Source organism: Citrus sinensis, chromosome 8 (genome assembly GCF_022201045.2).
Source record: "Citrus sinensis cultivar Valencia sweet orange chromosome 8, DVS_A1.0, whole genome shotgun sequence".
Lineage (NCBI taxonomy): Eukaryota > Viridiplantae > Streptophyta > Magnoliopsida > Sapindales > Rutaceae > Citrus > Citrus sinensis.
Genome location: NC_068563.1, coordinates 3,608,270 through 3,619,340, shown reverse-complemented (window position 1 = coordinate 3,619,340; position 11,071 = coordinate 3,608,270). Strand labels below are relative to the sequence as shown.

At 32.5% G+C, this 11,071-nt stretch overlaps 2 protein-coding genes across 2 annotated transcripts; both read left to right on the top strand.

Annotated features, from left to right (window-relative positions):
• Positions 1-1,389: 1,389 nt before the first annotated feature.
• On the top strand, positions 1,390-2,336 carry LOC107177263 (uncharacterized). Its single transcript, XM_015530887.3, has 2 exons — positions 1,390-1,747; positions 1,875-2,336. The coding sequence occupies exons 1-2, from the start codon at positions 1,474-1,476 to the stop codon at positions 2,135-2,137; spliced, it is 537 nt and encodes a 178-aa protein (XP_015386373.2). The 5' UTR covers positions 1,390-1,473; the 3' UTR covers positions 2,138-2,336.
• Positions 2,337-9,796: 7,460 nt separating this feature from the next.
• On the top strand, positions 9,797-10,761 carry LOC102615331 (uncharacterized). The gene is made up of 2 exons (XM_025098367.2): positions 9,797-10,130; positions 10,258-10,761. Exons 1-2 carry the CDS (start codon positions 9,857-9,859, stop codon positions 10,518-10,520), a joined length of 537 nt encoding a protein of 178 aa, XP_024954135.2. The 5' UTR covers positions 9,797-9,856; the 3' UTR covers positions 10,521-10,761.
• Positions 10,762-11,071: the final 310 nt, after the last annotated feature.

Sequence of the window (11,071 nt, the reverse complement as noted above, 5' to 3'; positions counted from 1 at the left end):
TTTTCCTTAAATGAGAGTAAATTTCACACAAATCAAACAAATATGACCGTGAATAAGTTTAGACTTGGTTCAAAATGAGTTCAGATACATCGAGCTACATTATAAATAAACTAATTTAGGTAGTTAAGTCCTCTTGAATTTTTTTGTTTGGTAATTAAAGTCACATTACCAATCTATTGATAGTTGCATCATAAGACATGATTTGATGAGAATCAATTTTGTAATTGTGGTTAGGATAATTAAAAGTAATTTTCAGAAGCCAAAAGTTACTTTAAGTATTGGTTATTTTTTAAAAAAAAAAAATCATTTGTGATAATCACTTTATGCTATAAAACATACTTTCAAAAATAAGAAATGAGTAACTTTTAAAAAAATCTAATTTTGAGAGAAACCTTATGTTTCATATAGTTCCAAATATGTCATCTTATAAGTTGTACTAACCGCCATTACCCTTATACAGAGTATTCAATATTATATATGATATTTTATATATAATTAACATATGAGTCCTTCTCTCGTGTGGGCACCGTTATTTATTTATTTATTTTTCATGTAGACATGCTTTAGCTGTACAACTTAAGAGAGTTAGTCTTTAATGCTTAAACCGTACGACTTTATAGTTCATTAAAAATAAGCCTATTAAACCTCACAGTTTTAGAGCGTGTGTCTGCATCAGAAAAAATGAGGGCGCTCGACACCTAAAAATGGTTATATATATATATATATATATATATATATATATATAATATTCCATTTAAACAAAATAAATCGTGTCGTCATCATCACATCATTCCACCGTAATAAGATATCTTATATTAATTCCTATGGTCCAACTTAATTTGGTCAAATTGCATTGGTTAACATAGCACAATTACGTTTTTATTAATATTTTAATTAGGTTCATATAAATTAATTGACTTTGTCTTGGTCAAAGGGATCAACTTTTTAAACTTAAAAGGTAATAAGAAATGATTATAGCATACAATCGAGTAAGTTTCCCTTTTCGATTCTGAAGGAGGAGTACTTTCCCTCTTTGCCAACCGAGTACCAACCCATTCGATATTGCAGCTCCTTTGGACGTTAATTAAATTTCTCAAGTTCATTTTGTTGAAAACGCATAAACTGCTTTCACACTATTCAATTTAAGTCTACCAAAAGAGAGCATAAGTTGCAAAATTGACTCTTGGTAAGCAATATTTCATTAAGTTTGAACAATTTGACCCAAAAAAAAAAAAAGGATCTGAACTAGAAGGATGTTCATGAACTTGTTGAAATTTTGAGCATATCATGATCACTTTCTTAATCTTTTCTATTTCTCACCTAAAAAAAAGGATAAATTTTGGCAGTTCGACACTCTCCCTTTTCCCCTATAAAAAGGAGCCAATAATGCACCCATCTTCATAACATCAAAAACCTCTTCTCTTTACAACTAACAATTTTCAGTGTCTTAATTTTTTCATTACAGATTAATCAATGGCTTTCAAAGCTGCACATTCACTCTTTGTGATTCTATCAGCAGCTTCAATGCTGACAGTGTGCTCGGCGAACCGGGGCTGGTCTAATGGACTCAACAAAACATATCAATGGCCATGGGGTCACAAAAATGAATCCCATAACTCCAGCAACACAAATGATGATAATGGTCCCAACAAGATCATCGTGGGTGGCTCTGATAACTGGCGCTTTGGCTTCAATTACAGCGTTTGGGCTTTCAAAAATGCTCCCTTTTACGTGAACGATGTGCTAGGTAATTGACTAATGTAGTTTTCATGTCACAATAAATTTGATTTTATAAGCATCTTTTTCATATATGTGTATGGATATAATATTTATTACGATGGCGCGCGGCATATATTGATATTGCATGCATGCAGTGTTCAAGTATGATTCCCCGAACGACACCGTTTTCCCACACAGTGTGTACCAGCTACCAAATCTGTGGAGTTACCTGAGATGCGACCTGTCGAGAGCCAAGATGATTGCAAACGCCACGCAAGGTGACGGGGAGGGCTTCGAGTTTGTGCTGAAGAGGTGGCAGCCTTACTACTTTGCTTGCGGCGAACACGGCGGCCTCCATTGCAGAGAAGGCAGGATGAAGTTCATGGTCCTGCCGCTGCTCCGTCGCTGGCATTACTAGTATCACACATATAGATACAGACACACACACACACACAAAATAAAATTAAGAAGCTGAGGGAGCTGAAGCTATCGATTATGTTATCTTTGAGCATTTAAATAAAGTTTTGAGAGAGTGTTACGTTTTAAATTATTATTTTTCATAGAATGTATGCAATAATTTGATTACTTTATAAGTATAAAATGCCCGCGTTTCTTCTTCTTCTTCCTTTTTCTTCCTTATCCACTATAACAAAATTGTTGCATTATCACAATTTGAATTGATGAAGTCATGCTCGGCTCCTTATGAATGAACGGAAGACCATTAAGGTTTTGGTGGCAACAAATAAATATCCACCCTGCCCCTGAAACCGGCCACTACTTTTTTTTTGTCCAGTTCCAATTAATGTCAAAAGACCGATAAGGCATTATAAACGTTGTAGGGAGTAAGTGATCAAAGCAAAACACAATAAAAAGAAAGTGATTTAGCTTGCTAAATAATTAAAATTAATAAGTGCTATAAGTAATAATAAGTATATAAAGTTGGGATATAAAATTTGCATTTAAAATAAAATAAAGCTCATTCATTCATTGATGATAATGATTACATAAAAAGTCAACCATTACCTAATACGTGATAGTTATTGATTGGTGACACGTCATTTATCATTAATAGATAGGCAAAGCGAAAAGAGAGTTTGAATGTTTAGTTGTGGCCTAATAACTCTTAAAAACTATTTACAAATCATAATATATAAAATAAGTCAGTCCCCCCTAACTAGGTGTCATTTTCTCTTTTCTCTTTATTTAATAAAATCTTCCCTTATATTGCCAAGGTTAACCTCAAAAAATTGTTATAACTCCTAATAGCTACACAAGATATTTCGAGAAGCACTTTGATGAATCAGACTTGAAAGAGCAGACCAGATTAATCCAACAAGAAAGAAATCACAAGAATTATACTTAGAGCACAGTTCCAAGTACATAAATTGATGAAGGAAAAAACTTCTTTTTTATTGATCTCAACAATCGAATTAGAGGCTGATTACAAAGAAGAAATTACAAGGATCACAAAGAACCAAATTGCAAGAAAAATGAACAAGAAATGAAGAAGATATCAATATGATATCAGATGCTAGTCACAAGTGCCTTTTATTCTGATCTTTCTGGAAAACGTCATAACGAACTCTCAATGAATTCTGCCACATCAGCATACGTTTTCCAACAAGACCTCTCCAACTGAAGTCAATTTGCACACTGCCCCAAGAATTATTCAAATCTTGCATTTAAACCCAACATACCAACAACTTATTTCCTCACAAAAATAATAAAATAAGTAATGTTCATATTTGTCCTTCAAATAGTTTTTCATAACCTCAATAAAATTAGTAATATGCATATCAGTTATTATAAAAAGATTCATATATATGACTAAAAAGTTCATATATCTTAATGAATAATATTTATGAAAAAATTATTTTAATTTAGCATAGATTAAGACCCTGTTTAGTATTGTAATTAGACAGTTGAAGGCATTAGCACTAAAGTATTTTGTAAAGGCGTAGCTGTTGTGATTTGGAGCTAGTATTTTTTTATAAAATTATTATTTGAAAACTATAAATAACTATCAACCTTTATTTCATGACTAAAAGTTTTTCTTTTACATAGACTATAGTTTTTAAATCATAAGAACACCTCAATAGTATATAGAACCTAAGAAATTTCCTAACTTTTCCGTAGTTAGCATAACTACAATAAAATATATTAAGTAAATTGTTATTCAATATCATTTTTATTAAATGTGTAAAATTTACCTCCATATCAAAGATGTATTCTACTTTCCAACTATTAACTCAGAAAAAATCTTTCAATAAGATCACTAATATTATCTTCACAATCTTAGGTGTGAAGATTAATTCTAATAATACTTCATTATTCATTGCACTCAACTAATAATAAATGTTACTCGTTAATATAATGATAGTGACTTTCGTTATGTTCGTTGAATAATATCCCAAAAAAATATAATCAACCTCATACAATTATGGCTATCTATTATATTTCTTTTTATTTCGATTGAAGACACCAAATGTTTCTATTATGCCGTGATTACTACATAATTGAGTAGAACAAAAAGGTCATTTGCAAAGGAAAATACCCTCGGTAATACACTGTTTGGAGGTAAATTTGGGATGTTGATTTTAACCAAATGGTAGGTGACACGCAGAGAATAAAATAGAAGAAAAAGTCACCAATATAGCTAGAATATGGAGGATAGCTTCAAAACAGCAAGGTTACTCTCAAGTAGGACAGCTCCTATAAATTTGTCCAGTTTAAGGGGCAAAATTAGAAATAAAATATAGTAACTTAAACTTTCAGGTGTGGGAGCTATATGTCATTGGAAAAGGAATAAGTATCTTGTTCTTTAGGCTAAAATCAAGGGACCAGTAGAAATATAGATCAGTTGAGCATAATAATGAGAAAAAGACACGTCATTACTCATTAATTATCCCCCTAAAAGTAGCAGGACCATTACACTAGCACTTGTCACGTGTGCACGTGGTAAAGGGCAAGTAATATATGACAGTAAAGGGAATTACTTGTTCACCAGTTATTTGGGTTGATATCAAGTGAATAAAAGAAAAAAAATGAAAATAACCTCATTTGAGGAGGATGATCCAATGAGAGTTTGCCAGCTGTCAAGAATTATCAAGGTACTCTCATGAACACTCTGACATAAGCTCCACATGTTCAATTTTGAAAGATCTTTGGGCTTCTTTTGAGATATGAATTCTCTGGAGTTTTATCTTCTTTTTCCACCATTTCTAACGTGTCTTCTTTTTTTTGTAAAAAAAAAAAACTCTATGAAAGATCTTGACCACTCCATCTTCTAAAAGAGCATTTTCCTTATTCTTCTTTTCGATTATTTTTCTTTTTTTTTTAAAAATCCGTACACTCTAATCTCCATCATATTGTAATGAAAATTATATAATACTTCACTTACATAATAGATTGGAGATGATTACTTCTATAGATGTAGGCTAAAAGGTTGAACCGCGTAAAATTTTCTATTTTCTTTATTTTTTATACTTGTTTTCTGATTATTGTGATGATTTTAATGGCTAGATCACATTTCATAAATGAATTCACATGAGTTATATGATGAGCTCTATTGAGCTCCCTAGATAAGCTCTCCATAGGTATTTCGTAACTGCACCTGAGATAACTGAACTCTCTTAAGCTCTCCATATCAACTCTCTAACCTAACTCACATGAGCTCCAACTGAGCTCCCATATTATTCCCCACTTAAAACACCTCAGATCACCTCCCACATCACCTCAGATAAGCCACATGCCCCCCCAAATATCAGAAAACACACCTAAACAATTATTAACCCAATCTTCCTTCATTATAAATTTATTTGTTTAAATTGGATTTGAGCTATATAAATTGTTCAAATCAAACCCTAACTAAATTCGATGAAGACATATACATATGCCTATGAAAAAAGTCATTTCCGAGATAATCATGCCGTTGACCATCGTTGAATTAAGTTACATTGGAAAAAGATAGTTTCCAATAAGTTGTTAGAGGATTTTTTTTTTTTTATATAGTATTGTTTCGAAAATGACATTAACTACCCTCAGAACAATCTCTTGGAAGTAGGGATGGCAATTTTTCCCGATGGGATGGGATCCTGCGGGATCCCATCCCATTTGAGACGGGATTGAGACATATTTTTGTCCCATAAAAAAATTTAGGGATGGAATTGAGACATTTTTTTATCCCAATTACATATGTGGGATGAGAATGAGATTGACAAATTCCATCTCATTACCAATTAAGAATGAAAATTTTTCCAATTGGGATGAGATCCCGCAGGATCCCATCTCTTTTGGGATGGGATTGAGACATATTTTTGTCCCAAAAAAAATATAAGGATAGGATTGGGATGTTTTTTCATCACATTTACATATACGGGATGGGACTGGGATTGGTAAATCTCATCCCATCCCGTCCCATTACCAACCCTACTTGGAAGTCAAATAATTACACAATTCGAGCTGCATTTACCCTTGAAAATACTAATTTAGGCGCTCAAAAATATGTAACCCTTTTCTTCAGTGTTCTCATTTATTTATTCAATAATATTATTTCATAAGCTTTTTTCTTCTCATTCTTCGTAATAAAATAAAATATGGATTTAATTTTTGAAGTATCTATATTATGAGTGAATATAAGATAACTAACAAAATAATTATACATAAATTAAACACGTTAAATGTAGTATTATTTATTTCAAACGCATAATAAAGTAAATCAAACATGTCAAAATCCATTTGTAGAAGTCCTGTAAACGAGTTTAAGGCTGTCCAGACGCTAAGAATATACATATAATTATAACAAGCAACAAACTATCATTACTCAATTCTCCAAACTGCAATGTAAAGACTGAAAGAAACTCACTAATCTTATCCTACGGAAGAACAGGGAACTACCACCTCTGATAGGTACCATATTGAGGTATGAAGCAACCTGTAAAAGTTAAAAACTCTTTAGAAGAAGAAAAAGAAGATTGAACTATTAGAAGAATAGATAACAGAGATTTAAAATTCCTTAGCCAGCGGCTCAGCCACCTTTTAAGTTTTAAGGAATGAATACAGATATTCATGCATTAGAAAGAAAAGAAGAAAGACATTATTAGGATTATTTTCGTAAAGGTTTTTCAACAAAAACACTTAAAGTTTATTAAAGTGAAAAGCTAGCTCTCTGCCTAAGTACCTGAAACTGCTTCCTGGAAAAAAAAAAAAATCAGCTGGTTTCGGAAAAAGGCATTTCAACTTACAGATGGCATTAGGTCTAGATCATATATATAATTTTGTCTTTGCCTTTGTCTTGCAAGTGTGTTCCTAATTAAATAGTACCAACTGCTGATAATTGATATTACTTCTGTAGGCTTACCGCACTTTCAATTTATAGGGGTATATATAATATATTTATTATATCATCACCATATTAGTTTAGCTATAGCCTATAGAGCGTTATCAAGCATAACTATGTCTTTGGGTACGTAAGATCACAATTATATGCATATATGTTCATCTGTGAGTGTAAGCATAAAGTCAGTGTTCAAACTTACATGCAATTTTAAGTGTTTCAAATAATAGATGGGTTCAGATCTTCCACTCAAAATGGAGTCATGGATAACAATTTACTCCAATAATGATATAAACTAAATAAGACATGTCTACAATCAATAAACCAAATTAAAAAAAGGGGAAAAGGCTGGAAATATGAACAACAGAATTGCAGAAACATGAAGTAGAAATATTATAAGGCACTTGGAAGGGGTACCTACCCTATTGAGTAAGCAAAGGTTAAATGAAGAAGAAAGTACCGAAAAACAAAGTCTACTCAAGCATGAGATGAGAATATATATATATATATTCAGTTAATTAGTATTTTGAAACAAAGGCTACTCAAGCATGAGATCATCATATCTTCAGAAGTATCAGTTTTCAAAAGCATCTTATTGTGTTGCATTAAAAAAAAAGTAATAAATGAATGAATAGTAGCTACTTCAAGGCAATATTAACGTGATACATATTAGTCTTGCTCATCAATCTGAAATGATAAATATAATAAAAAACCAAAGGCTAAAAATAGAGGCGTTTGCTACTCTATCAAGATCCAAGATACTTGTAAAAAGCCAGCTTTCCACACTTCTTCGAGAGCAATAAAATATCTACAAACGGTGATACATATAAATTGAGAAATTGTCATAAGATGAGTTAGATCTGCTTGAAGAAAGACTTTAGCTTATTGGCATTTAGCTATCTGAATCGCGAATGTACCAATTCCATTATGGCCTCCATGTACCTAACAGTTTAATAGCTACAGATTAAACCCCTACCATATTTAAATAACATTTTTTATCCCACTTACATATACAAGACAAGACTGGGATTGGTAAATCATGTCCTGTCTCGTTCCATTGCCAATCTCCTACTTAAAAATCCATAGGTGGCCATATATATAAGGAATTTTTTTACTCCATTAAAGTTAGAGATAAGGTAAAAGACCAAAAAAAATATATATATAGACTCTAATGTAATGTAATTTGTCTTCGAGTTGTTTATTGAAATGCTTGATAAAAGCTATAGATTTAGATAGTAACTAACTTCATCCATGTTAAAATATCCAATAATTCAATAACGTAATAATAAACCAAAACAACAACTAGAGTTGGCAATGAGATGGGATGAGACGAGTTTTGTCAAATCCCAATCCTCTCCCATTTATGCAAGTGGGATAAAAAAAGTCTCATTCATGTTCCTTTATTTTCTTGAGACAAAAGTATGTTCCAATCCCATCTCGTAGGATTCTATCCTAATAAGAAAAATTACCATCCCTATATATAAGTTATTTTCTACGGCGGGCGATCATATATTTTAAAAATATGGATTTGGGATATCACTATAGTGTCAAATACTTTTACACCATTGTAAAATAATTTTTCAACAGTTTACAATGGTGTTCAAGCAATAGACACTATTGTGAATCTCCAATTCTATATATATATATATATATGGCCATGTGTCACTGATCTTTGGTTTGCATCTCTTAGTCCGTCCAATAATCAGGTGACACGTGGCTTGTCGCGCACCTAATCATATTCATATATTTTGTGTGTGTGTGTGTGTGTAGAGTAATGATTAATTTGGTCTAAGATTTTAAATTTCTTTAAGTCCAAGAAAGTTATTAGGTCATATGATTTAGTAGCATAATGCTCAAGAAATCTTTGTGTGTGTGTGCGTGTGTAATGGGCTTTCAAATCATTGTGAAAGGGTTTCGTAATGATATAAAATATTTTTATAATATTTTAAAATAGTGTGAAAGTTCGTCCTATATTTTAATAAAGCGGGGGAACTCCCATTGAAAAACTTCTAATCTATATATTAAAGACTCTCTGATCAAATATTCTAAATTTTATTAAAGTCCGAAAATATGTTACACCACGTGATGTAACAGTATAATGACATTATATATATCATATTGCATTTAAACTAAATAAATCGTGTCATCATCATAACATCACTTAACCGTAATAAGCTATATATCTTATATTAATTCCTACGGTCCAACTTAATTTCGTCAAATTAATTTCTAAATCAATTTTATATAAATTAATTGACTTCGTGTTGGTCAAAGGTCCACGTTTTAAACTTCAAAAGTAATTAGAAATGATTTATAGCATACAATCGAGTAAGTTTCCCTTTTCGATTTTGAGGGAGGAATTTCCCTCTCCGCCAACCAAGCACCAACCCATTAGATATTGCAGCTCCTTCGGACGTTAGTTAAATTTCTCAATTTCATTTTGTTGAAACACATAAACTGCTTTCACACTAATCAATTTAAGTCTACCATAAGAGAGCATAAGTTGCAAACTTGACTCATGGTAAGCAATATTTCTTGAACTTTGTAGAATTTAAAGAACAAAAGTTTGGCCCGAACTAAAAGGATGTTCATGAATTGTTGAAATTTGGAGCATATCATGATCACTTTCTTAATCTTTTCTATTTCTCACCTAAAAAAAAGGATAAATTTGGCAGTTCGACACTCTCCCTTTTCCCCTATAAAAAGGAGCCAATAATGCACCCATCTTCACAACATCAAAAACCTCTTCTCTTTACAACTAACAATTTTCAGTGTCTTAATTTTTTCATTACAGATTAATCAATGGCTTTCAAAGCTGCACATTCACTCTTTGTGATTCTATCAGCAGCTTCAATGCTGACAGTGTGCTCGGCGAACCGGGGCTGGTCTAATGGATTCAACAAAACATATCAATGGCCATGGGGTCACAAAAATGAGTCCCATAACTCCAACAACACGAATGATGATGATGGTCCCAAAAAGATCATCGTGGGTGGCTCTGATAACTGGCGCTTTGGCTTCAATTACAGCGTTTGGGCTTTCAAAAATGCTCCCTTTTACGTGAACGATGTGCTAGGTAATTAATTAATTTAGTTCTCATATAACAATAAATTTAATTTTACAAATATCTTTTTCATATATGCGTATGAATATAATATTTATTGCGATGGCGCGCGGCATATATTGATATTGCATGCATGCAGTGTTCAAGTATGATGCCCCGAACGACACCGTTTTCCCACACAGTGTGTACCAGCTACCAAATCTGTGGAGTTACTTGAGATGCGACCTCTCAAGAGCCAAGATGATTGCAAACGCCACACAAGGTGACGGGGAGGGCTTCGAGTTTGTGCTGAAGAGGTGGCTGCCTTACTACTTTGCTTGCGGTGAACACGGCGGCCTCCATTGCAGAGAAGGCAGGATGAAGTTCATGGTCCTGCCGCTGCTCCGTCGCTGGCATTACTAGTATCACACATATATTTTTACAATAAAATTAAGAAGCTGAGGGAGATGAAGCCATCGTTTAGGTTATCTTTGAGCATTTATATTATTTTTTTTCCTTGATTTAAGCGATTATATATTGGGTTTTAAATAAAGTTTTGAGAGAGTGTCACGTTTTAAATTACTTGTTTTTTTTTCTTCATAGAATGTATGTAATAATTTGATGTCTTTATAACTATAAAAAGCCCGCGTTTCTTCTTCTTTTTTCTTCCTTATCCACTGTAACAAAATTGTTGGATTATAACAATTTGAATTGATGAGGTCAAGCTCGGCTCCTTATGAATGAACAGAAGACCATTAAAATTTGGTGATAACAAATAAATATCCACCCGGACCACCCCGCCTCTGAAACCGGCCATACTTTTTTTTTTTTTCCCTGGTTCTAATTAATGTCAAATCAGTAACGACCAATAAGGTATTATAAACGTTGTAGGGAGTAAGTGATCAAAGCAAAACACAATAAAAAGAAGGTGATTTAGCTTGATAAATAATTAAAATTAATAAGAGCTATAAGTA